Source organism: Canis lupus, chromosome 13 (genome assembly GCF_011100685.1).
Source record: "Canis lupus familiaris isolate Mischka breed German Shepherd chromosome 13, alternate assembly UU_Cfam_GSD_1.0, whole genome shotgun sequence".
NCBI classification, from domain to species: domain Eukaryota; kingdom Metazoa; phylum Chordata; class Mammalia; order Carnivora; family Canidae; genus Canis; species Canis lupus.
Genome location: NC_049234.1, coordinates 34,369,370 through 34,396,156, shown reverse-complemented (window position 1 = coordinate 34,396,156; position 26,787 = coordinate 34,369,370). Strand labels below are relative to the sequence as shown.

Genomic DNA, 26,787 nt, shown 5'->3' with positions numbered 1-26,787 from the left:
TCAGTCTTCTCTTCTGGAAGGAAGTGAGTCAGGGTTGGGGGTGGCTGTGTTTGCTTTGATCCTTAGCTGCAGCAGAGAAGGAGACAGGACAACTGTGGAGATCCCTGAGCTGCTGACATTTTCACTGCTGGGAATTGAAGGTTGAAACCACCCTAAGCCCCGACTGAGGACTGGGATTTGAAAAGAAACCATTTACTTTTAAGGCAATTGTCCTAAATGTCAGAGAAGCAGTGTGCTATTCTATGTACACTTCTTTTCATTGAGATTATAATACGGCCTGTAGACAGTATGCTGGCTTTATAGATTGAAAAGCAGTAGAAATAATTACATGTAAAAATGTCGGAACAAATGCTTTCCCCTCTGAACCTTTTTTTTTTCCTCCTCCTCTGCACACTGGCCTTTGGTATTTTACGGATATTAGTTCACCGAAGACCCCCAACACAGTTCAGGGAGGTGACCAGGGTGTGTTATAAGTAGTCAGATCACCAGTGGACGGCTGTTATGGCACAACAGGGTGGATGGGAAGAGGGCCAGACCCCGGGTTTCAGTGGGTGAATTGTGGGTCTCCACGTCTGGATGAACCTCCTAGATTGACCTACCCCCTGCATCCTTCATTTGCTAGATGAATAAATCCAGAGCAAAGAGGGGACATGATCTGCTCAAGGATGCAAAAACAAGAGATGACAGGCCTGGAACCAGAGCCAAGATTGACTTACTGTGAAAGACTTATTTGACTGCATAATGCATTCTTTTAAAGGAACTGACATGTTTTTGTTTAATAACGTTTTACTGAAATACATTTGTTGCCACAGTAAAATGCAGAGCCAAAATAGGTGACAGTTAAGAGAGATTGGAACTTTTGAATGTTACTTTCAAGGTTAGTCTGTGAAAAATATTTTTGGTAGGGTGCATATCGTGAGTGTCTTAGCCACAATAATGGCACCAATGACGATGGCAGTGATGGTGATGATGGTGATAGTGACAGTGATGATGGTAATGTGACAGTAGTGATCATGATGATAATGGTGGTGACGATGATAATGGTGATGATGGTGATGGTGATGATGGAGGTGATGGTGGTGACGATGATTGTCATGATGGTCATGATGATGGTCATGATGGTGGTCATGATGATGGTCATGATGGTGGTGATGATGATGGTCATGATGGTGATGAGAAGGATGATAGCCAACAATGAACTCATTACTAGCTTATGTACTTTGTAGATTTTACATTGTTTAATGCTCACAATAGTCCTATGACAAAGGTACTGTTTTTATTATTCTCATTTTATTTATTTTTTATTTTTTAAGATTTTATTTATTTATTAGTGAGAGACAGAGAGAGAGAGAGAGGCAGACATAGGCAGAAGGAGAAGCAGGCTCCTTGCAAGGAGCCCAATGCAGGACTCAATCCCAGACCCCAGGATCACGCCTTGAACTGAAGGTAGATTCTCAACCTCTGAGCCACCCAGGTGCCCCTATTATTCTCATTTTAGAAGCAAGGAGACAGAATTGAAGTAGGTTGCCCAATGACAGAGTTAGTGATGACAAAGCCAAGGTTCAAATACAAAATAATTTACAATAAAGTTATAACTAATATTTACTGAACTCTTGCTACGTCCTGAGCTCTGTGCTATGTCTGATTTTATTCTCCCAACATTTCGCAGGGTAGGCAATCATTAATTTCTCTATTTTGTAGATAAACAAGAAGTCCTACAATTCAGAGTTTAAGAGACCCACTCAAGGCTGCACAGCTAGTGAGGGAGGGAGCGAGGAGCATATGTATGGATGCAGTCTTCTTCCTCAGGCTGCTGGGCAGTGCTGTCCTGTCCACTATCTTCACTTCTCCCTCTTCCCCACTACACACCAGACACCATGCTGATTCTGCTCCTTTTCCTCCCACACCTTAACATCCCAGTTTCCTCCTGACTGCCCCTCTCTCTACATCCCGGGCCTTCCAGCCCACCCCACACTGTAGCCAGGGAGCCCTTCTGAAACTGGAGTAGTCATACATCTTTCTCAGAGTTTCCAAGGCCCACAGCTCAATCCAGGTTCAAGGGGTAAACATCCAGGTTTCTCAGTGAGGTAGGCACTGCCTGCCTCCCCATTTCCATTCCAATGACTCCCATCAGCACTCCACAAACCATTAAGCCATTCCATCAGCAGCTCCTCAACCAGAGCCCCTTGCTTCTCTCTATGGATGGCATGTCTTGCCTGCAGTTCAGCCTTGATGAGAGTTTGATGAAGAAAGAGTAAATGGATGAATAAATGAATACATAGCTGAATGAATGCATGCAAACTATTTTCTTTTGCAATGTAATTCTACCAAAATTTCCAGTAAGTTTCTTTTTTTTTTTTTCTCCCAAGGGAAGTAAAGGGGAGCGTGGTGCAGATGGTGAAATTGGACAGAAGGGTGACCAGGTAAGAATTTACTTTATGATGAACTTGAAGAGGCATCACTGTTTCTCGTCAATGAATTTCATTCTGCCATTTCCGATGTCACCGCTTGCATCTTCTTGGCCTGCCGTAGGACTTTTTTTAACCACACTTTCATGGTTTCCATCTTGATTCCTCTAGTTCACTGTCACATTCCCCTTCCCCAATTATCTGAACAGCCTGCCTTTTCTGGCTTCGTTCTGTTGTGTTTTGCTGGACTCTCTTACCCTGAGAGCTTCTAGTTCACTGAAATGGTGGTCATCCATTACACAATGCCTTGTCTTCCCTCCCGCCCTCCCATCACTCCTCAAGCACCTACAGTAAACTCATGGTGCTAGTTGAAATGCTCTACAGGTGTCCCCTCTGCTCAGGGCCAAGCCTGACCTGCTGGACTGCTTTTCCAAATGCTTTGTAAGATAGCACCTGTGACAACATGCCCCTCTTTCTGTGGGTTCGAACATAGCATCCCTATCATCTTTTATCCAGCACTACTAGTTGATTCTACAGTCTAGCTCTCCAGCCTCCAGCAGCCTTTCTGCCATTTAAACTGGTTCCTACTTTGCTGCTGTCACTCTTGCCTTTTCCTCTTCTGTCCCCTACCTACTCTCCACCCATCACTCCTCTGTGCATCTCCCATCAGTCCGCCTTATAACCAGCTGCGTGCCAGGCGTGGCACCAGGCCCTGAGATGCAGAGTGAGTAATGGGCAAATCCCTGACCTCACGGGGCTTTCTGCTCCATGAGGGTGAAGCAGGTGAGAAAGTTCTCAGAGGCAGTGAGTCAAGGTCTACATGACATACTCAGCTAAAATTCCATCTGTATTTAGAGAAACAAAATGTGTTTGGATTGTTCTTGCAACAGTGAATTCTCAAGACTAGTGCACTCTATCCTGACTGTGACAGCTTGTGTTTCCTGGTGGCAGGAGATAGAGGCGGAGGTCAGGGAATTCTCTTCCATGATGATGTGTTTGCTTTTATAAAACACTGCCTTAAGAAAACTAAATGTTAGATGCAAAATACCCTCTAGCTTGCTGAGCTCATGCTGTGATACACATGGACTCCTCTCTGCATGGAGACACAAAGATCTTTCTTGAAGTAACTGCAAACCTGTTATGGTAGGGACGCCGTTAATTCCGTAACCCAAACAGTTTCCATTGTGGGCATATGTTGTGTATGCATATGCATTTATTTCTTTCAGATTCTTATTATGGGATATTTCAAGCCTACACAATAATTAGAAAACATAATAAAAGGACACCCCCCTCCCCCCAGCTTAATACCTATCACCCAGCCATGGGATCTTGCAGCCATTACGGACACTTCTGTTTTCTGTTTTTCTTTATGTCCTCAGCTACTTCCTCACACCATCTTACCTCACATCATGTTGAAGTAAATCCACTTTCAGGGTAGAATTGTTTTTGTAAATATTGTTAGATACATTCTCAACCTATGGAAACACCAACAATTATATATATATAATTATTATATAATATTATTATATAACTATTTATTATATTATATATAATTATATTATTAATTATAATATTATATAATATATATATAATTTTTTTTAAGAAAGTCTTTTTGTTGACAATGCCTTTATCCGAAATTGTTACTGGAGTTAGAAGTCAGATTCTGGATGGTTGTCTGAAATTCAGTTGTTGCCAAAGTGGAAAGCTTCTTATGAGTCACTTCAAAGAATTGCCTCTTGTGTTTCCCTAGGGCCATCCTGGAGTTCCCGGTTTCATGGGGCCCCCAGGGAACCCTGGGCCACGGGTAAGTGATGATTTTGAATCCCTTCCTCTTTTGACATTTTCATACTCACTAGAGATGGGATCACCCTGGATATGCCTCTTACTTTAAGGACAGGATGACCCCTGAATGTGTCCAGAGCCGAACAGAAGTTGCAGGTCCCAAAGGCATTTGGGGTCAAGGCTCAAGTGGCTCAAGCAGATAGTACCATTGGGCAGTGCAGTTAGAATGTTGTTGGGATCAGGGGTGCGTTGGCAGGGACAGGCAGGCTTGATGCATTATGAATTTCTATCTATCTTGGATGGTGGGGAGCCTGAGGTCATTGCAAGGTTAGGATCTTAAGTAAGAAATGTAGAAGCAACTTCCCATCTTCCACAGGATCCTATCCCATGGCAAGAGGCTCTGCGATTCACGATGTCTCTAAAGGCACAGATTTTCCTGGATTTTCTACAATTAATTACAATAGTAATAACCAAAACTATTATTGTTCATTATTACCACCTTCAGCTATTTATTCATTATGCTCTAAGGTACTTGTTATCAATAAAGCTACAGATACCATTTATATCATCCTATTTGTCCCCATTGGGCCCCCTGAGAAAATCTTCTCCTTGCTCTTATAGTAGCTGTATCTCTGGCACAGACTGATTCTCTCTTCCTAGAAAACTCGTCTCCCTTTGGTCTAAACTGCCCACAGATTTGTCTTGTTGCCCCCGTGCTCAGAGTCCACTGCAGTATCCACCCAGAGTAGCCACGGTAACAGGCAGCACAGAGGAGGATCCTCACCAAGCCCAGGACCAGTCCCCTGGGACTTCCTGTGTGTTCTCCAGGAGTCCTGGCCCCCCAGGCCTTGCAGAAAGAGGGTCACTAGTAATGGCTAAAAGACAACTGAAGGGACAAACCATAAGAGACTCCTAATCATAGGAAGCAAACAGAGGGTCACTGGAGGGGAGGTGGGTGGAGGGTGGGATGGGGTAACTAGAGAATGGGCATAAAGGAGGGCACATGATGGGATGAGCACTGGGTGTTTTATGCAACTGATGAATCACTGGACTCTCCCTCTGAAACTGATAACAGTATATGTTAATTAATTGATTTTAAATTTTAAAAAAGCTAGATGTTCCAGCTTTGTCTCAATATCTGCAGTCTGCAATAAAATCTAAACAAATAAATTTTTGATTTTGAATACAAAAACAAGGACAACTCAAGGAAACACACTTCAAATAGGGACCGACCTGACATAATAGAGAAGCAGAGGCTCAGTTAGGATCATGAGGTTGAAATGCGTGACATTAATTTTGCTCAGTCTTCTTTTTAACAACTCTAAATGACTTCTAATTGTAAGTATGTTAATTCTTAGAATAAATTAGGTCCTTTTAAATGTATTTTCTTCAATAAAATCATACAGGAGCACAAAACTGTATCTTTCACTGCACAACCAACTTTTACAGCAAAGTCATAAAAAGTAAATTAACTCTGAAAGTATTAAAGCTTTCCCAGTTTATTGGAGAGCTTACCTCAAATCTCAGATCCTCAGCTTATTTCCCACCTCCCTCCTTCTCAGCCAGTGTCTGTACTGTTAGCATCCTTTTCAGGTTCTCAGACTTCAGGCCTCACTGTTGCATGAGTAGGATCGTGAACAGCCTTGGCTAGGGAATGAGTCAGTTTGTTACCATGCAGGTTCACAAAATTCTGCATTTTCCTTAAAGGAATAATTTCTCATAGGAAATTCCTTTGCATCGTATTTGCATATACTAATGGATTTTGTGGCAGCTGACAATCAGGCACAAGAGAAACTGATCAAGATGATGATGTGATGGGTCATGAAGAGAAACTGATCAAGATGGCGATGTGATGGGTCATGGGGAGAGACATTAGTTGAGGAGGACCATTTGAGAAGGAAATAATTTTATTAATACTGTTTTCATATCACAATGACTTTAGTCTCTTCATGCAACCTAATAGCTGAGGGACTCCCAAAGTGAGTGTTGAGTTAAAACCCCATCCCTGCCCCACCCTGGTAGTTCCAAAGCCTAGAACATGTCTCCAGTGCAAATGAAATCACGCTCTTCTCTCATTGGAAGTTGCTTTTTAGACTGTATGATGACTGTAGGAAATGGCTCCTGGTTCTCATGCTAGTTAATGATTTTGGGATTCAGGAAGAGTCATAATGAGGGCAGCTTCTCCCCCTCCAACTGATCAATGTGTTCACTTCATTCAGTTGATGTTTCCTGAGCTTCTGCTTCGTGCCATGCCTCGCGGCCCACTGTCCTTGGGAGCAGATGTTGGTCACCTGCCCATTTGGGTTCAGTGACCAGTTATGCAGAAGCAACTCATGAGCAGGAAACCCTCCTGGTCATGTATGCATTGTTTCTTTGAGTGGTTCTGAGCCAGACCCTGTAACCAGGGATATAGATACCAAGCAGATAAGGCTCCTTTGCTATTTTTACTTCAAAGTTTATTTCCTAGTGCTCAGTTGGCATCCTTCTTTCAGATAAAACACTTACCCTGTTGCCAACCTCCTGCATGGATAGAATCTAATTCCAACTTAGCTAGCTTCCAGGGTTATCGGGTCCTGGGGGTGGGGAGTAACAAAATTATATAGTAGAATCCAGTAGAAACTCCAGTGTTCTGCTAGGTTTGAATGAGATGTGTAAGTTTCCAGCAGCAGGCCAGCAAGGGAAGCAGGAGCATTAGGTGACAACATCCCTTCATTTCATGAACATTTAGTGGCTCCTCACCTAGTGGAAGAGGTGGAGGCAGATCTGACAGCATCTTGTCCCTGGGAATTTATCTTACATGGCAAAGAAGACCTGTGTTCTGCAGCCATATCAAATTTCCTTAAGGTTCACACTGTAGCCATTTCTGTAGCCCTAAAACTTGACCAGCGCTTGCTATGACATAGGCACTTGATAAGTGTGTGTAAAAAACCTAAAGACTGCTGGAAAATTATCAGTAAGGTACTGTGAGGGCTTGCTTATCTGTCCTCCCATACTTAGTTCATATCTGCCATGTTTCTGGTCTTGGGCTGGCCAGCAGACACACTACTGTTATCAGTGCTTATGATATCAGAAAATCCTTTAGGAAGAGCCCTTGGTGAGTGCCAGAGCTGAATAACTCATTAGATGTAGGAATTTACTCAATTCTCTCAACAACTCAAGAGAATTAGGTCCTCTCTTTCTATCCAGTGCACAAGGGAACAGAGATGCAGAGGAGTAAAATAATGTGGAGAACTAGGACATGGAGACAGGAACTCTGGCTCTGGGAGAGCGTGTACCCCAACTGACACCCTCTATTCTGGGTTAAGCACACTGCAAGGAGTGCCCCCTCACTTCCCTAAAGCCTGGGCAATCCTATCACTTCTACTCTTTTACCGAAACTGAAGTTAAACATCTTATATATACCACTTGACCAAAGCTAGTAAGAAGCACTGTATTCATTAGTCTCAAGAATCTCTGCCCCAGCCAGCCAGCCCAGCTTTCCATTCATTCATTTATTCAAGAAATCATGAGTTCCCACTATCTCCAAGGCACTGTTTTAGTTCCCAATAAAGCAAATAATCAACAAACATTAGGGAGACGGATGGCATCATAGGTGATGGAGAAGCATAAAGGTGTTAGTTGGGAAGGGCAGGACTTGGGGTAGGGTTTGGGAGGCAGACACTTCTCATTTAGCTGAGATGGGGATGAGGACAGGCTGTACGCTCTGAGCCCCAGGGTATTGGATTGCTGGCAGGGGGAGCAGCACTGGAGAAAGCCGGTGGCAGAGACAGGGCTGGGCTCATCCTGCTGCACTTACTTGTGTAGAACTCCTCATTCATGGATCCGTCTATGCATTTCTTATCCCCGGGTTGACACAACCAAGTGCCTTCCTTATTGACCTGGAAGATAAATCCAGTTGTTCATTTTTACCTCTGTCCCAAAACGTTCCCTGATATTAGCTGAAAATGTCCACTCTGAGGTGAGACTGTTCACCATTATCTTAAGGTTGACTCGCTGGTGAATGTGCTGGTCCCTCCTGCAATGTGGGTGCTGTTCTCCCAGCATCTTTGTGTTCCCAGAGACCGGCCCAGTCTGCTGGGGAAGGAAGAAGCACCTCTGGAGTCCTTGGGGTTCCAGCAGCCAGGAAGGGGCTCAGGATGCACCTTCCATGTGCTGCTTCATGCACAAAAAGGCACTAACGATCATGTTGAGATGTACAACAACCTGACTCCCTGCTCTATCATCCTTAGGGAGCAGATGGAATTGCCGGAGCTGCTGGCCCTCCAGGGATCCAAGGGCCGCAGGTAAGTTCCTCAGTGGACGGGATCTGCCTTGAATCCGTGTTTGGGCTTCCCAACCCAGGTGTTTGCCCGCCCTGCCCTGGTCCTCCCTACCTCCATGGCTCACTCATCCTGAGTATTCAGTCTTGCAAGGAAACTGCAGGAAGGGTCGCTTTCTGTTGGCACCTCAGTTTCTTGCCTCAAAAATAAAGGTTTGGATGAATGACCTGGCTGTCTGTGATTCCAGAATTTGGTTTACATCCAGCTCACATAGGGCCCAGGTCAGTGTGGTTCTCCTCTGAACAGGTTAGGGAAGTGAAGAGGCTTGAGCTGACCCACACTGATGCTACAATATGCGTCAGGAGGCCTGTTGGGCAGGAGTGGCCCCTGTTACCCAACCGTTCCTAAAGAGGAGAGAGAAGTAAAAAAGAGGAGTCACAGGCCTAGCAGACTCTGTGTCCCAGTCCAAGCTGGCTAGCAAGCAGGTCAGCCCTGCCCTGGCATGTTTGAACTCTAGTGCCAAGAGCACTTGAGGGCTCAATTAGGATAGCTTCCCCCTCCTGGGAGGAGGAGGACGAGTCCAGTGGGACTAGGTCACTAGTCCAAAGTCACATAGGAAGTTAGTCTCCAAGTTGGGATTGAAGTCAATTTGGAAACTCCCAACCTGGTGTTCTTCCGGCTAGGCCACACTGGCCCACGACGTGGGGTGTTCGGGGTGGGGGCTGCAGGGGCGTCAGGGCGATGGGCACACGGATGGTCTTCTGTTCCTCATCTGGCCAATCCTGTCAAAGCAGATCCACCTGCAAGTCCCAGGAGGAATAGAATATAGAACATACCACAGGTAGCTTTTTACCCGTTCTCAGACCTCAAAAGGTCTCCCCGATAAAAACAAACGGACTATTTGCCCAAGGAGAATAAGATGCAGAACCCAGAGGTGAATCACTCTGTACCTCGGAATTAAACTGTACTAAATACGACATTGGTTCTACCGTGTGGGACCCTGTGGCAAGCGACGGCTGTGCTCGAAGCTGTCTGGGGTCCTGTTATTTCACTGTATACATCAAACCAGAATATACTCCAGATTTTCTTAGCATAATTCATGAGCTTTGGTCATTAAAAAAAGAAATAAGACAAGCTAAATGGGACATGGTGTGGGGGAAAAAAGATATCTACAAACTGAAAACATTTCCATTATATTTTGAATTGAAACATACAAACCATTTGCCCATCTTTTTGATGTAGAATGAAGTCCTTTCCTTGATTTTGGGTCCTCGGAATGGAGCCTCTTGTCCTTATTCTTGTGAAAAGAACGTCTTACCATTTACTGTTTGTTGCCCTTCTTAAAGCTGGTTTGAGAATGTAACAACACCCGTGGAGCAATTTGAATGTAAAATCCTGGATCCTTGGGATATTTTTTCTTCTGATCTTTTATAGCTGTCCTGTTAACAGCTATCTGGATAGTGAGTCATCTTTTTAAAATATTTGTAAAGTCTTCACTTAAAGATCACTCTTTTTCTTTTTCCTTACCTAATAAATAATCAAGTTGTGTAATGTCCATAGCAAACCACAACTTGTACAATAAGAACAGGTTTAGGAACGAGGGTGCTGACTCCTTGTGCTTCAGCCCATCTGAAGGGAGCAAAAAAAAAAACAAAAAAACTCCAAAAAACAAAACCTCTAAACTGAAGATGTCTCATGAGCTCTGTGGTCTCTGTTGCAAAAATTCAGCCCTGCTGTGGTAAGGTGGAGTCAGCCACAGGCAGGAGATCAACCAACACGAGGCTTCTGATAAACCTTTATTTGCAAAAACAGCAGAGGGCTGCCCTTTGCTGTCCAGTGGCTTCAATCCCAGGGTCTTTGGAACAGTAGACATTCAGGAAGGAATCCAGGGAGCTCTGTTACCAATATTTAAAAATCCCTATGGGTAAAAAAAAACAAAACAAACAAACAAAAAAAATCCCTATGGGTGACTGAGTATTTGTTCCAAGTTGACCAAAAACATCATCCCCTTTGTTGTGTGTTTGTAGGTTCTGGGATATGGGGGGCAGGGAAGGTTTTTGCTTTACTGTTGTTAATTTGTGTTGGTCCAGGTGGCACTGCGTCTGGGCAATCTCAAATATCCTGGATCATCACGTTACACGTTACAGAGATGCAGCTTGTGCCAAATTGTTATCAGTGCAAATGCTTAACCGTAGCATTCCGGGTTTTAAAATTAAGACTAACCGTTCAACACGACTCTGTAAAGTACTAATCCTTTCAAGAAAAGATCTTCACAAAGTAGTAATACACCTAAACCATGGTCTAATCTTCTTCGGTTCCCAGGGGTCATGAAAAAGTTTCTCGTCTCTCTTTATGACATGTTCCTAAGATCTTTTCATTTTCTTCGGGTAGGGAAATAAAAATCAATTGTGGAATTTTTATTGAGATTAAGTAGCACTACATAAAAGAAGTGAGCTTTGGGTCCCCTGTTGGACACTTTTTACATGACAATGTATAAAATCTGCATAAATCTGAACTAAATGTCAAAATATTTCTGCCTCTTGCTTTTCCTCCAAGAAGCTATCATCACAGCCCATAAGAATACCTCACTTTGTCGGGCATGTAGATGAGAATGTAGAACCTGATATCAGCATTTTATCACAGAAGGAAACGGTGGAAGGAGCTTATAAAGTCCTCGGGGCCTTTAAATATGCCAGAGACGCACATGACCTAAGAATGCTCATCCGGATAGACACGATGGCACCGATGACCTCATCTGATTAGAAGCCGTGGTTGGCAGTGATGTGTGTCTTTGGTGAAGGAAATGGGAAATGAAGTGTGAATTAATGTGATGGGGTAAACACGGTTTTTCAAAACACAAGCTCTATTTCGTGGGGGAAAGAGATATTAAAAGCAACCCTGCTGGCGGTAAAAAGTTTGGGAACCTCCAGACAAGGGGATGGTAGTAATAGGGCATCTGTGAAGCCCCTGGTCAGCTTTTCACTTGCATTGGGCCCCGGGGTGCACAACACCCCCAGATGCTGTGGGCTTGGGCTGCGTGGTAGGACTCGAATTTCAGGCCGTGTAGGGACAAAGTGCAGAGCTGGAACTGGACCTAAAACCCAAATATCTTCTTTCCTTCAGGATTTTCCATCTCAAATTCCCCTCAAGTCTATGTAACACCGCCAGAATGAGCCCCTGTCTGCACACCCCCACCTGCATGATTATGCTCTGCCCAGGGCACCCCACCCTGCGGCCAGAGGAGGCGGTGCCTGCAAAGCCAAGAGGCAGAAGCACCCATTGCTTCTCCCCAAAGACCCCTTCCAGCCCGTGAAGGCAATTCTACGTGAGATCGTTTACTTCCAGAAAAGCCAATCTGAGATTTAACGGTGTTTTTGTATTTTGCATCTTTTAGGGGAAAGAAGGTCCTCCTGGTCCCCAAGGCCCATTTGGATTACCAGGAATCCCAGTAAGTGGCATTTAAAAAAAACAAAAAAAACGGGTTTCTCCACTGTAAAAACGAGCAAATAAAATATATTCCATCACTGTTAACACAAGGCACGGTCACTAGGGGAGTTTCCAGTGCTGCAGAAAATGAGAAGGATAATCGCTAACCAAAGCTAAATGTGTTTTTGATGGAGTCCATCTTAACCTCATTCTTTTATGCAAGTAGGTCCTGTGGTTGACTTGTAAGGATAGTTGACTTGTGTGTGGACCTTGTGTACGCGTACGTGTACAGTTAAGACGGCACTACGCACACATAGGCGTGCACACCTGTGATATTATAAATATTTATTTCCCACACTGGTGTTAAATGTTCATGCGCTCATTAAATTTTACCTACACTCTACCCAATAAATGTACCATCATATATGTGATCACTCCTCTGTTGCCTCAGAAATTGCACAGTTATTTACGAAAACTATAATAAGCTATTTTGCATGCATGGTGCTTCTCTGTGTTCTGTACGGTGGCCCACCAAGGTGGGGTTTACTTCCAGGTGTAATAATGTCTGAGGTTCTTAATACATACCTCCAAATTACTTTCTACAAATACATTTTACATTCAATATATTTCCCAGTGGGGATCCCTGGGTGACTCAGCGGTTGAGCGTCTGCCTTCGGCCCAGGGCGTGAGCCTGGAGTCACGGGATCGAGTCCCACATCAGGCTCCCTGGATGGAGCCTGCTTCTCCCTCGGCCTGCGTCTGTGTGTGTGTGTGTGTGTGTGTGTGTGTGTGTGTATCTCTGTCTCTCATAAATAAATAAATGAAATCTTTTAAAAAATTACATATATATACTTCCCAGTAGGGTGGAGCTCTCCAGGGTGTTAGGCTGGTCCAGAGAGGCCATGTGCTACCTTCTCCACGGAGAGTGATTCCCTGGGAGGCTCCTGGTCTGGCCTAGGCCAGCTGCTGGGGCCTCCACTGGCTGCAGCCCCTCACCCCTGCCCTGCATGACGATGTGTTTTATTGTAGCCTCACTGGCTTCCTTTTGGTTCCTAGAACACCCTGCATCCTCTTCTCTCCAGACCACAGGGCTTTTGCATATGCATTTCTGTCCACCCAGAGTGCCCCTTCTTCACGTCTTATATCAGTTGATGCCTTTGATCCTTCCCATCCCATCTCAGGCATCACCTTCAGGAAGTTTTCTCTGGTTCCCCCTTCTCCAGCCTAGGGCAGACAGTTTGCTAGTCCTGGGGACATAACAGAGGAGTACCTGCTAACCATGGGGCTGTGCTCTAGCCTGTGGGTTCTAGAAGACCAGGCTTTTGCTTCCCATACACAGTGAACATTCAGCAAATATTAATTAAAGAAGCATGTGGCTGAATGAACTGCTCTGCGAGAGCTCTCCCTACTGGAGTATCTGATAAGTGTCCCCATCGGAGGCCTTTCCTCCTCGGGGTAGCGCTCCCTGCAGGCACTCAACCCCGAGGTTAGGTAACGGGTGCAGGGTGCATAGACCTTACAACACGTGCTAGGATGTGAAACCCCTGTTGGTCTACACTTCAGCCCCATAGCCTAGCCTGTCCCAGCAGCTGGGAAGTATTGCCTGATTTAATCCTAGCAATGGTGAAACTAAGATTTTGTGCCAACGCCTTATCACCAAAGCCCTAGTGTGCTGGAGAAGAGAGACCGACCTTAGGTGTTACTACACCCTCTCGTCAATAATGTCCCTCCAACCCCACCACCCCCTCCTCCCCTGCCAGGGCGGACTCCATTCTGTGGCTAAGGCAAGAGCAAAGCCTGGGCCTGTGTCCCACTGGCGCCTCGTGAATGGACCTGCTTTCCTGTCTCTGAGGACAGGAAAAGGGTGCCACCCCCACTTCCAGCCACTTTGAACCCCCTTTTGCTGGCTTCCATGTCATCCCTGTCTCAGAAACACTTCCTCTCCCTCTGCCCGGATATAAACCATCAGCTTTCATGTGCACGGTGCTCACCAGCTGGCGGCTCTGTGCAAAAAGCTTTCTGCACGTCAATGCATGTATGTACCCCTCGCCTCGGGGCCTCTCAGGCAGTTCATCCTGAAGGTCCTGGCTGCATGCCATTGTCTCTGGGAGGTGCCTGAAGCCTCCCCAGTGGCTTAGATAGGACTCTGAGCTGTGTGCTCCAGGAGCACTGAGCCATCACAGCACTGGGGCTGCAACCACACACACCTGTTCATTTCCACCTGCACCATGTCTTCCCAGCACAGCGTCAAGTAGGGACTTCCTAAATTGGAGGACCCGAATTTCAGGCTGTGTAGGGACAAAGTGCAGAGCTGGAACTGGACCCTAAAACCCGAATATCAGGGTTGATCTAGGCCAGCATTCAAGGTACCAGAGGGACCCAGCCCTCATCCCCATTGGTATGCAACCCCCAGTCTCCAGGAGAAGCCAAAGAGAAAAGGAAGAAACCATTGACACAAAGCATGATGCACGATAGGAGAGGGGGACGCAGGGGCCACAGAGCCCAGGGATGGATACCCATCCTGGACCTGGAGGGATGTCTGGGGAGGTGACACTCAAGGTGGTGTTCAAGGTCAAATAGTCTAGGCAAAGAAAGATGAGGTGAGGAAGAAGGCAGTCCAGGTAGAAAGAGCAACACATAAAAGACATGGATGTATTTACTTATAGGAACTGGCTGTAAGAAATGTTAAATGTTGAGATATGGCTTCCACATCTGGCAGGGGCTGTGAGGGACACGATGCAAAGTTGCTGACGCTCACTGAGCACCAGCATGAGCTTCCACGAAGTATAACAACACGCCTCACCATCTATTGAGCACCAGCCGTGTGCCGCGCTCTGTACCAGAAAGACCCTTTAAATTCCTCTGCCTGCAGGAGGTGAGAGTGTCCCTGTAATTTACTGAAGGTTTAGAAGCAGGTCCTGAGATGTTCAAGGGCTGTCAGCAGCCCCGTCAGCTGGGGGCAGTGCTTATTTCTTGCACTGATGTTGCAAAGCCACATTTCCTTCTCACACAGTCCGATAGGCCACCCTCAGCCCACCTTTGCATGTCCCCCCATGGTGAGCATGCCACTCCCAGGGATCATGCATCTGCCCTGGGAGTCCTGGGGTCTCCTGCCAGCCTCCAGCCACAGTTTGTAGGTCTCCTCTTGCCCCCACTCATCCTGTGGCATTGGCTTTGTCTTCTGTGCATGGGTCTCTTGACCGCCTCCCACAGCTTTCTGCATGCAGAAGGACAAGTGGTTTCTAGAGTCAACCTCTTAACTGAAAAAAGGATTAGATAGCATAGGGGCAGCTGGGTGGCTCAGTAGGTTGAGCATCTGAGTCTTGATTTCAGCTCAGGTCACGATCTCAGAGCTGTGGGATCGAGCCCTATGTGGGTCTCTGTACTGGGCGTGGGTGTGGAGCCTGCTTAGGATTCTGTCTCTCTCTCTGCCTGTCGTCCAGCCCACTCTCTCTCCCTTCTTTGCAGAAAAAAAAAAAAAAAAAAAAAAAAAGATTTACAAAAGAGAATCAGTATAGCCTGGCCTCCTCAGCAGCCCTGAAGGTTTATCTGGTTAATGTGGCTATGCCAGCAGCAGCGTCCAAGAAGAGTTACGGATGCCAGTGAGCATTGAGCCAGCAGCCTGCATGGCCAGTAAACCCAGATTCCTGTGGCTTCCCAGCAGTGCCAAGCCACTGATGTTGAAGGCACTGATGAGGAGTCACGCATGGTTCCATGAACGCCTCCAGCAGCAGGAGGGGCCCATTGCTGGTGCCATTTATCGATGCCTGGTTTGTTCAGCCTTGCAGCAGAAGCATCCAGGAGCTGCCTGGTGACCCTGCAAGGCAGGTCTTCTTAGGAGAAGGGCACCGAGGAGCTGAGAATACCAGTAACTTGCCCCAGATCATATGCCTAGCGCTTCAGGCAGGGTTCAGAACTTGCCTGCTGTGACTCAGTTTCTCCTCTGCCCTGCTGCCTTGCGGCTTTTCTTTCCCCAGACCCCACACAGTCCAGGTGGCCCAGGATTGGAACCAAAGTCTCTGTGATGCCATGGTTGTTGTACAGAATTATTTTCCCATCTGCAGAGACTCCTGAAGAATGATGTTGTCTGGGGTTAACGTGAGGCTTGTGGTGCCCTCCTTAGAGCGGGGCGGGGTGGGGGTGCTCCGGCAGGGGCATCACGGCTAGAGTTCACACAAAGAAAAGCCAAGTGTTCATGGCTGTTCTGTAACCCACGCATAGTCCTTGGGGTCATTCGCTGAGCCCCCGTGTGTTCCAGGAGCTGGGCTCTGTGCTCTCCTGCGTCCGGGGTCCTCACGGTCTCCGTCCTTACCTGTGTCCTTACCTCCTCACCGCTGTGTTCAAGCCGGGAGGCCCAGCTGGGAGGTGCTGCTGTCCTAAGTTTGACTTCAGGAAACGTCCCGTACAGGGCTTTTTGAGGTCAATAGCGCTAATAATGATGCCGTTGCAATTAGTTGCTTTTGTGCTCCGGGCCAGGCCCTGCGGACCAGAGATCTGAGCCAGAGCTGTGGTGCTGGGAAGGAAGCAGGAAGCCAAACCAGCTCATCTGTTGAGATGCGCCTGCACCAGCAGAACCATGTCTCCCCTCCCAGCACCTTTGACCACAGATGACCATTTATGTGATTTCTCTTGCAGGGAGAAGAAGGCAAAGAGGGCAGAGATGGAAAACCAGGTCCCCCCGGCGAGCCGGTAAGGGACTCCCCATTTCTTACCGCTTTACAGGCCAAATCAGTAATTTCCCAGTATCGGCTGCTCCGTGTCGAGGAGCTAATTTGACTTGGGTGCAGTAAGGGTTGCTTCGTTTGCTTCTCCTGACAACCGTGCAGGGTAGACACTGCTGCCCCCATTATACAGCTGAGGAAACTGAGTCTCAGGGAGGTGAAGGGATGGGCGCAAAGTCACAAGATGGGCCAGTGACAGAATGTGAACCTGAGCCCAAGGCTTCTGCTCATCCTCTGCTTTTTTTTTTTCTTACTGCCCCGTGCAAGCCTCCATCCCATTGATGTTGGAGGGGGGCCGAGGCAGGTGAGCCCAGGCTGGAGTAGAAACTGGCTGTCTGAAAGCCTGTTATCCCCACGGAAGCCCTCAGCCTCTCCCACTGGCTCCAGGCGATAACAGCTCACCCTTTCTTCAACTCTGGCATCGAGTTATAGGGTTTTTGTTTTTTTTGTTTTTTTTCTTTTTCTTTAATGTCACCTGCCCCGGACACACAGTGAGGCAGGCCAAGAACTCACGGGCAAGTCTCTCTCCCAGTGGCTGCAGGCTGGAGGTGTGCAGAAAGCCCTGCACACTCATGTCTGTGACCTCATCATCATCCTTCCACACCTGGCCCCTGCTCTCACCTGTGGGTCAGGGCCCGCGGTGACAGTGCATTCATCTCCCCAGGTCCCTTTAGAGCCTCAGTCTAGAGGGGAAGCTGGAAGGTGGCGCCTGGTCTTCAAGACCTGGCTCTCCAGGCGCTCACCAGGAGGAGACTAGTCAGTGACGGGCGCGCTCAGTAGCATACTAAGCAGCCCTGAGGAAGGAGGACGATGCCCTCCGGACGCCCACATGAAACTCCTCCAAGATGTATTGTTAAGTAAAAAAGCAAAAGTAGACGCACCTGGGTGGCTCAGTGGTTGAGCATCTGCCTTCGGCTCAGGGTGTGATCCCAGGGTCCTGGGATCGAGTTCTGCATCAGGCTCCCTGCAAGAAGCCTGCTTCTCCCTCTGCCTGTGTGTCTGCCTCTCTCTCTGGGTCTCTCACGAATAAATAAATAACATCTTAAAAAAAAATAAAGGTACAGAGCAGTGTGCTTAGTCTGCCCCATTCTGTATAAAAGCGGGCCTATGTGTTTTCTAGTGTTTACACAATGGCAATCCGGAGGACTCCAAAAACCCCACTAAACGTAGTCACCATCCACGATAGGGTGATTCTGGACGGAAGATGCACAGGGGCGCAAAGGCAAACATACGCTCCGTAGTGTGTTATTTTATTGTGGAGCAGTGTGTATGCATTGCTTGCTGATAAAATTAAGTTTAAAATGAATTGAAATACGTTGTGCCAACATTACAACCACAGGCGGGAGAAGACACTGGCTCTAGGTAATGACTCTGCTCCAGACCCGCTCCGGGGCCTGAGGTGGGTCAGGAAGCGTCTCTGAGACGTTTTATTCAATAGAACGAGAGTAATAGTAGCAACTCACCGGAGTTGCTGCAGAACCAAATGAGGTGAGAAACTGGTGGAAGGCATGAGGCTCACCTGACTGTTAATTATTTCAGTGACTTACTTCTCCCACCCCCACCCTCCACCCCCCAGCCGGGTGCCCTGGCCGTCACTCCTGGTGAGGTCAGACCTGCAGAGCCCGTAGATCCACGAAGTGGGATAACATAAAGTAGAAGTTTCTACAGTGAAGTTTATGTTCCATGTAATTTGTTTGGTCATAATCTATTATGACTCATTCTGCATCTTGTGCAATTTGCCTGAAGCACCTTCTTTAACATTTTTCACTGCTTGCCAGATGCCGAAACCAGAGCACACTGCTGAGAGGAAAAGAAGCCTCTTATAGCAGCGAGCAAAGTCAAAGGCTCCTGCCAAGCCACTGGGGGCTGAGGCCAAGCAGAGCGGCCCATGGTGGGCACATGGCAGTTAGCGGGGTGAGAACGTGGGAGGGAAGAGAGGATGGATATCGCCCCCGTGTGCCCACTTAGGGCTGAGGTACTGATGCTTTGTTACCTTTTCTGCTGTAATCTCCAGATAATCCCTATGGGGCATGGTGTCCTATGGCTCCAGATGAGGAAACGCACAGAGAGGTTAAGTAGGCTGGCCAAGGTCACAGAGATGGTAAATGAAGCTTCTAGGACTCATGCCCCAGAGGCTGACCCCAGAGTTCAGCACTACAGAACCAGAAATCAGCTTTTCTGCAGGCATGCTATTCTGAGAGCTGTTGTTTATTGTACAGGATGACTGAGGCCCTTGGTCTTCATTCGGTCTATTTCTGGATCACCTCCTCCAGGTAGACCTGTGTCAGGCCTCAGGCATAGAGCTGTATGAGACCAGGTCTGTTCTGGGTATGCGGCAGGTAGGTCAGTACTTGAGGAGGCAGGGTGCCCTGCTAGAAGAGATGGCCCAGCAGCTCCCACCTGGGGAGTTCCAGGGTCCACAAAGGTCACTGGAGACCCTCTGGGAATTTGTGAGGAGCACACTTGCAGTCCTGCTCCTACCCCTGCCAGGCTGTTCATTCATCCAGATACTTGAAGACTTTTTAAACTGAAGATTGCTCTGGAAGGCATTAACTTTCACATTGCCCTCCACACCTCAATGGCAAGCCCTCCACCCCCACCCCCCGAAGGCCACTCGGTGCTAGGGCAGGAACTGTGAGGAGGTGACAGATACCCACTTCAGGGAGCCAAGGGGATGTGTTGGGAAGCAGCATTCACTATAGGTAGTAGTAGTCCGTCTTCATGTTGGCATAGTCTTTCTTTCTTTCCTTCTTTTTCTTGGGATTGTATTTATTTATTCGTGAGAGACACACACAGAGAGAGGCAGAGACATAGGCAGAGAGGGAGAAGCAGGTTTCTCGAGGGGAGCCTGATGTGGGATTCGATCCCAGTATCCCAGGATCACGACCTGAGTGGAAGGCAGACACTCATCCACTGAGCCACCCAGGTGCCCCATTGGCATAGTCTTTCAAGTTCCTGTATGTTAGGGACACAGTACATAGGTGGGTAGGTGGGCAGATGATGGATGGATGCCTGGGTGGATAGATATGTAGACACATAGGCAGCATTTTGAGTCGCCTGATGTGCAATCTTTATTAGGAGGCATTTGAGCAATAATTATAGTGTAAGATGATGTAGAAGGACTCAGAAGCCAAAAACCTGCCTTAGAACCCCACAGAGTGACTGTGAGCATATCACTCAACCTCTCCATGCCTCAGTGTATTGCCCGATGGAGAACCATGGTGCCTCCCTACAGGGGTTGTGGTATGGACTCACTGATGCATCATGTGAGGCTCTCATTCTATGTCTGGTGTGTGGAACCCCTGGAGAGCTGCTGGGCATCACCGTTTTCCTGCTGGTGACTTGGACCAGCGATGACAGTGCCACGTGGCAATGGCAGATGAGGGAGCCAGGCTGGGCCGTGTACCCTCGGTCACAGAGCCCTATGAGGGGGACTGGGCTGAGTGTGCAGCTGAGAACAGATCCAGGGAAGGCAGGTGACACTGGAGACCACACAGCTGGGCTTGGACCAAACACACAGACCTGGAAGCTTGAGCTTCATGCCTTACCCTCCTTCTTCTCTGGGATTTCGCCTCCAAATGCAAGGATGCCTCATTCCCTTTCCTACCCCGCTTGTGTGCCCCATCTGATCTGAAGGGTTTACAAGCTGTGATAAGGAGCAGAAATTGGGGTGACATTTGTTCTGCTGTCACAGTGACATTGGGGCCAGGTGCTTCCCCGTCCCCATGGGTCATACAGGCCCTTTCACCCCCTCCCTACTCCTCCACCCATCCCTTCCCCCCGACCACATCACCTGGGTTCTGCACCAGTGTCGTACCGGCTGTTATTTGTGGCTGGTTCTGTCCAAGGCGGTGCCAGGACGCCAGTGGTGAGGAGTTTGTATAGCCCAAGTGTCCCCATAACTTCTTGCAGTTAAGAGAAGCTGGGCTAGGGAAAGGAGGGGTACAAATGGCAACCCCTCCATGTCCGAGGCACCTGCTGGGGAAGAAGGGCATCCTTTGGTGGGGGGGGTGCACGCAGCTGGGATTCCGTCTGCCTGTGCCATTCATTACCTCGGGGAAGTGCTAACTTCTCGGAACCTTGGTGTCCCCTGGCGTAACATGCAGTAGTGGATGGCTGCTGCCTCCAGGTGGTTTTGTGAATGAGTATGGAGTCTTCTGTAACTAGGAGGCCTGAAGAATTCTGCATCCAGACCAAAACGCCTCCAAGGACGACAAGGGGCCGCTGGTAACGTTGGCCTCAGAGACCAACCTGTGTCAGCAGCACAGTCCGAGGAAACGAAGAGCACAGTAGCCTGGGTGCACGGGGGTGATTCGTGTGCACTGAAATGGAGCACAATGCCAGCAGAGACGGTTGGCAGGGGTCAGCGCCTGGCTGCTGGAAGTGTGACGCTGTGCAGGAAGCCCGGGTGGCCGAGAGGGAAGATCCTTATAACCACGTCCCCAAACTCTTCTCTTTTTCTTTGCTCTCAGGGCAAAATGGGAGAGCCAGGTCTGCCAGGACTGGAGGGAGCCCGAGGCCCGCCTGTAAGTGTCAATGCCATGTGTGTATGTGTGTGCACACGTGTGTCTGCACATTGTCTGTAGTGCAAGGCAGCCTTCCGCTATGTGGCTCATGAGCCCACCGCACCCTGGATTTCCAGAAGTACCTCTCTTCCAAGGCTTTGGTGCTTCTACAAAGTAATATATTCAGTTCTTTATGTGCGCAGCTACAGAATGTATTTTCAAAATCACAACCACTGTTGCCGTGTTGCTATTCTAAGGTTTCCTTTGTTCTTAACCAATTTATTGTAATTTTAACGGGCTTTCTCTGGATGATAGAACCTAAAAATGAATCGAAAAATGAATCTTAAATTTTTTTTCCACGGCTAAAGGTTTTTCTCTCCCAATTATAAAAGTAACCCATTCTCATTGTATAACAATGACAATGACGGTAATAATACAAAAGAAGAAGAGCGCTTTAGAGAATAGAACAGAGTTACTTGTGATTCTACAACATAGAGGTAAAACTGTTAACATTTTCCTGTATCTTTCTAGATCTTAGGAGTGTATGTATGCAGTCTGTATAAATTCTGACTTTTTTTCTATGTATGAATTCTGACATTTATATTTATATATCAATCTATAATCAGCTGCCAACCCAGTATACATAGCTCATTTTTCTATAAAAATGAACCCTGTATTTTGGGGCTGTTGGACAGTGTTCTCTAAATGCTTTACTTCTGCATAATTTCAGAGTTGTTTACACAATTCCATAGATTTGTTTTTAGAAATATATATATTCTTTATATTTTTATATTCTTTATATATATTCTTTATATTCTTTTATGACAATTCTAAAATCTACTTACCTGGCAAAATGTGGGAGATGAAAGTGCCACTTCTATTCCCTGAATGTATTTTTCTGTTAAAATCACTAACTCACCTGGCTAAGCATTCAGTAAGAAAGACCTGAAACACAAAAAATCAATTTCCTTTTTCCTTAATCTCCTCGCTTTTCACCTGATTGTGGTAGGAGGGCAAATCTAGGAATGGGGAGTACTACCTCCTGTGGTGGAATTAAAACACAGAATTAGTGATTTTTTTTTTTTTTAATTGGAGGAGAGAGTCTTCGTTTAGCCAAGGGGATCCATTTGCTGGGATCCATGTGGAGGCAAGACCCATTTCTTGGTTGAATCTTGCAAGGAATCCTACCTCAGTGTAGGGGCAGAGGTTAGAGACCCAAGCAGGTGAAAGAAGACCCACATCGAAGCTTTGAAGAAACACATGTGCTTGGAGATAGACAAATGTGGGTTCAGCTTTCCCTTGATCACTTGTTAACTTTTATCAGGGGACCTTTCTGAAGGTCTATTTCTTCTTCCATGAAGTGGGGATCAAGATATCTCCCACTTCTGTAGGGCGGTGGTATGCATTAAAGGAGAAATGGAACACGTACCATCCCCAGCCGAGTGCCTGGTACAGTGCCTGAGGCTTCCCAGTTGGTACTTGTGTCCGTGATTATATAGGAGGAGAGCACACCAGCGTCCTGGCTCTGAGCTGGCTGGATCTGAGATTCTAGTGTCTTTAAGGAAGATGCTGGGAACTAGGTAGACCCCATCTCTCTCCAGGGAAAGAAACCTGGCCCGTTTTGAACAGCGGAGAGCACGATCTCTTATTCAATGCTGCCGGCAACTCTGCAGAAGTAGGTCTATCCTCAGATGTGGAAACTGAGTCCCAGTGAAGAGAAGGAAAGCATCTAAGACCCATAGCTACAACGTGGGGAGCTGTGGTTCTATTCCAGACCTGGCTCCAAAGTCAGCCTTACTGGCACCGGGGCCCCTTCCTATAGATTAACTCTGCAAAGCTATGCCTGGCAGGTACTTTATTCTTCCCAGACTAGATGGTAGGCCTCCAAGGGGAGAGCTGACTTCTCCAAGGTGTTGGAATCTGGGATCCAATCTGAGCTGACTCCCTTTTCATCCCCCTCCTCCTTCTCTGCTGGCCGCTGATACCTCCAGGCTGCTCACCCAGTGACAGGCCCAGATCTGGGGCAGCATCTCATCTCATCCTCACTGTAGCCCAACAGAAGGGGGCATCTCCCCGGTTACAGCTGAGGCACTGAGGCTTGGGCGTTGGGGCGATGGGAGGTGAAATGCAGGCACTTAGCCGGGGTGTGAAACCCGCCTGGCCCGGCTCCTGACCTCCTTCATCCCCTGCATCTCCTGACATCTGAGAGCATGCACTTGTCACCATAGCACCTGCTGCTTGGGAGGCATCCCCGAGCCCCCCTCCCAGAGGCAGGCAAAGTCACACTTTCTTATTCCCCAAGTTGGGAGAGGCAGAGAGGTAGAGACACACCTCCAGGGTAATAACCACCACGTAAAAGAGGCCGCTGGGTTGTCTCTGTTTTTGGATGGCCAGGCCTTGAGGTGATCTTGTCCCCAGCAGGGTTTCCATCTGCTTTTTGGAACCAGAACATGAAATCAGGGGATAAGGTCAGAGAAGAGCCTGGTGCCATCAGCCAGAGAAGAGCCTGATGCTGTCAGCCAGGACCTATTTGGCCTTGGCCCTGGAAGGCCCGATTTGGCCACAAACTGCTGCTTCCTTGAGCTGAGGGTGACAGTGGGGAGGGCGTGCTTTGCAGTCAGACAGACCTGGGCTTGAATCATGTATCTCCCACTTCTTAATGTTATAGGTAAGCCCGAGCCTCATGTTTCTTACATAAAATGGGAGAAATAAGACCCATCTCCCAGGTCCCCCATTACACCGCATGAGAGCAGCATGGCTGCAGCCTTGGATGTGGTAGGGGCTCCACAGGGAGGGTTTTGCTCCCCCTCCTCCACTGCTACTGCCCTGTTCCCTCTCTCCTCAACCCTTCCCACTGGGGTAAGGAGCTAGGACAGGCCCTCAGCCCTTAGTGTCCTAACCACTTCCCCGTGCTGCATGGGCCCTGTGTGTGTGTGTGTGTGTGTGTGTGTGTGTGTGTGTGTGTAGGACAAGGGAGATTAATTCTAGGCCCTGCTCCAGATACCCCTGACTCTCTGAGCTGTGTGCCCAGGCATCGGCCCATCCAGGTCCCTCTCTCTGTGCCAGCCACTGGCAGGGGACCAGCTGGCAGGGGTGCTCAGTGCTGCAGCAGCTAGAAGCAGCACCCTGGCAAGGATGCCTAGTGACAAAGGTACAAGGAGGGCCTTTGAGAGCGACCACAGGAAGAGTGAGGAAGATGGAGCTGGGGATAGGAGGCTGGTAGGGAGGAGGCCTCCAGCCAGGAGGAATGTCCCGATGAGCAAGGGGTCGGCCAGGAAGAGAGAACCCATGCGCATGGGCCTGGAGCAGGAAGTGGGGGGTGCAGAGTGTACAGCCCGCTGAGGACACTGAGTCTGGGATGTAGCACAGTGAGGTGGCCAGGTGGGCAGGTGCCCCTCAGGTGGAGACTGCACCGCGCATGAATGCCCTAGGTCTTGGCAGGCAGGGAGAGCAGTCTGAGACCAGAGCAGAAGAGCCACCATTCCAGGAACAGGACCCCAGACAAAGCAAGCAGAGCAGTGGAAAACGGGAGGGCCTTGGGTCTGGGCCAACCCACTGGATCTGAACCCGATTTCTTTCTGGCTCTGGGACTTTGAGCAGGTATTTTGTCTCTCAGAGCCTCAACATTGTCCCATGTGAAATGGGAATTATTACATAGTCTGCTTGGTGTGGCTGTTAGAAATAATAGTGTCAGCTCTGCTAACACCCTCTTCTTGGCTCCCAGGGCTTGGTGCCCTGGATTGTGCTTCAGGTCCTAGATCTCTAGGCTGCTGTTGCAGGGAGGTGCAGGGAGGGCCCAGCACCATGGCCCACGATGAGGGTGTTGGGTGGGACTGGCCACAGCCTCAGGAACAAGGACAGGATCCCCTAGACCCACCTCTGGAGTGAAGGCAATGTGTTGTCTACAAGGGGAGAACCTGCTGAGGGGGCCGGCTGAGGGGGTGCAAGCCAGGTGGGGTGAGATCCTCAGGAAGGTGAATCCCAGGAGGCATGTGGAGTGACACCTCAAATGTCTGGAGCATTTGTGGGATGAGCCCTGCAGCTCTGCCCGTCGTGGTGCAGAGGAACTGGGGATAGGGGGGTCTGATTGTTCCATCACCCAGCATCAAGGGCCTGGCCGATGCCTGGAGTCTCGAGGGGGAAGCGTCGGGTGAGCCCCGGTGAGAGGGGGCAGGATTCGACTGGACTGTCACACAGGTGCCCGCCCCTCTTGCTTTACCAGCCTGCTCTTTGGTGCAAAAACTTCTCTTTCTTCTAGGGCTTCAAGGGACACATGGGTGACTCCTGGCGCACCTGGTCCCCGGGTAAGTGTGTGTCTAGCCTTGGAGGTCAGCCCAGGCCGAGCTGGGCTGGTGCTTCTAGATGGAAGGCTCCTGGCCCCGCAGCCCAGCGCAGCACCTGGTCACCTGAGCGAGGACAGCGGGCGTCATGGGAAGCATCATCCCCAGTCTTGGTGTGGTTTTTCTAAATGCTCCTTCTGGGGGCCAGACATAAGGGGTGCTACCTGACCCAGTCAGCCCGGAGTTGGGGCGCCCTGTGCGGCTGTGCTGTGTGCAAACTGCAACGGGCCCAGGGTTAATGTGTGAAGAGCTTCGGTGCGTCCCGTCCCGGGTGGGGAGACCCTGGAGCCCACACTCTAATATTTTAGCTTCTTCCCCATGCTTCAAGTGTCCCAGATAGAAGGAAATGCCGAGGGCCACCGGTTAGACCCCCAGCCCTCTCTGTTTAGCGATGCAAAGCTGAGATGTATGACGAGTCAGCGTGTGGGGGACAGGATTCCAAGCCCATCCGCCTGCCCCTCGGGCTGGTGTGTTGCCTGCAGCTCGGAGAGGCACAGTCGGACCAGCCTCGCCGCTGGCCGTGGGGGCCCTGCAGACCCCAGCTCGGGCTGGGACCCAGCGGGGCTGGTGCTGGGGGCCGTGCTCCTGGGTCTTTGCCCTGCCTGGATATGCTAACACCAGGCAGCTGGCATTCTGCGTTCTCTTTCCTAACAGCAGGTATTTTTTTTCTGCTTCCACCTTCTAGGGAGAGCCTGGTGCCATGGGGCCCCCTGGCCGAGAAGGGTCCCCGGGAAAAGACGTGAGTGTGGGTGTCCTGAGGAGGGGATGCAGAGAGAGTGGAAAGTGCACATCCCTTAGGGGTCAAGAGAAACCACCAGGGAGGCTGGTGCCTGCAGAGGCACACTCAGAACCAGTCGGGATGTCTCACCTGCCGGCCCCCTGGGTCCTCCTCGGAGGCCTGAGGAGGCCCTGGCATCTGGGTGTCCAGCCTCACAGTTGGATGCCTGTGCCACACAGTAGCTAAGGAGCCCTTGCTGAATTGTTTGTGAGCTCTCTGTTGGTACCAGTGGCGGCCTGTTGGGTCCGGCCTCATGTGGGCTTGAAGTGCAGAGTCTCTCCCAGATGATTGCTCTAGCTCTGTTGTTCTGCGGCCTAATGAACCCAAGACGGCCACCACTACCATGTGCCATGTGGCACTTAATACTGCTCACCTGCTCTCACTGACTTGATCTAGGGATGATCTCGGGATGAGGGCAGGCAAGATGTCTCTTGTCCTAGTCGTACAGATAGAAAACCAAGACCCAGGAAGTTCCAGGGACTTCCCTGGTGGTCATGCAGACTGTCAGAGGTGGAAGGAGGTGGCCTGGGGCTGGACCTGTCAGCTCTGTACACCCTCCCCTAGGAGG

The 26,787-nt window shown here is 48.8% G+C and overlaps 1 protein-coding gene across 1 annotated transcript in view; it reads left to right on the top strand.

Moving 5' to 3' along the window:
• COL22A1 (collagen type XXII alpha 1 chain) overlaps positions 1-26,787 on the top strand; it is a 269,313-nt gene that overhangs the window by 207,170 nt on the left and 35,356 nt on the right. Inside the window, 9 exon segments of the mRNA XM_038555601.1 lie at positions 2,370-2,423; positions 4,159-4,212; positions 8,420-8,473; positions 11,844-11,897; positions 16,511-16,564; positions 21,069-21,122; positions 25,360-25,383; positions 25,385-25,405; positions 26,127-26,180. Coding sequence (XP_038411529.1) covers positions 2,370-2,423; positions 4,159-4,212; positions 8,420-8,473; positions 11,844-11,897; positions 16,511-16,564; positions 21,069-21,122; positions 25,360-25,383; positions 25,385-25,405; positions 26,127-26,180 — 423 coding nt within the window.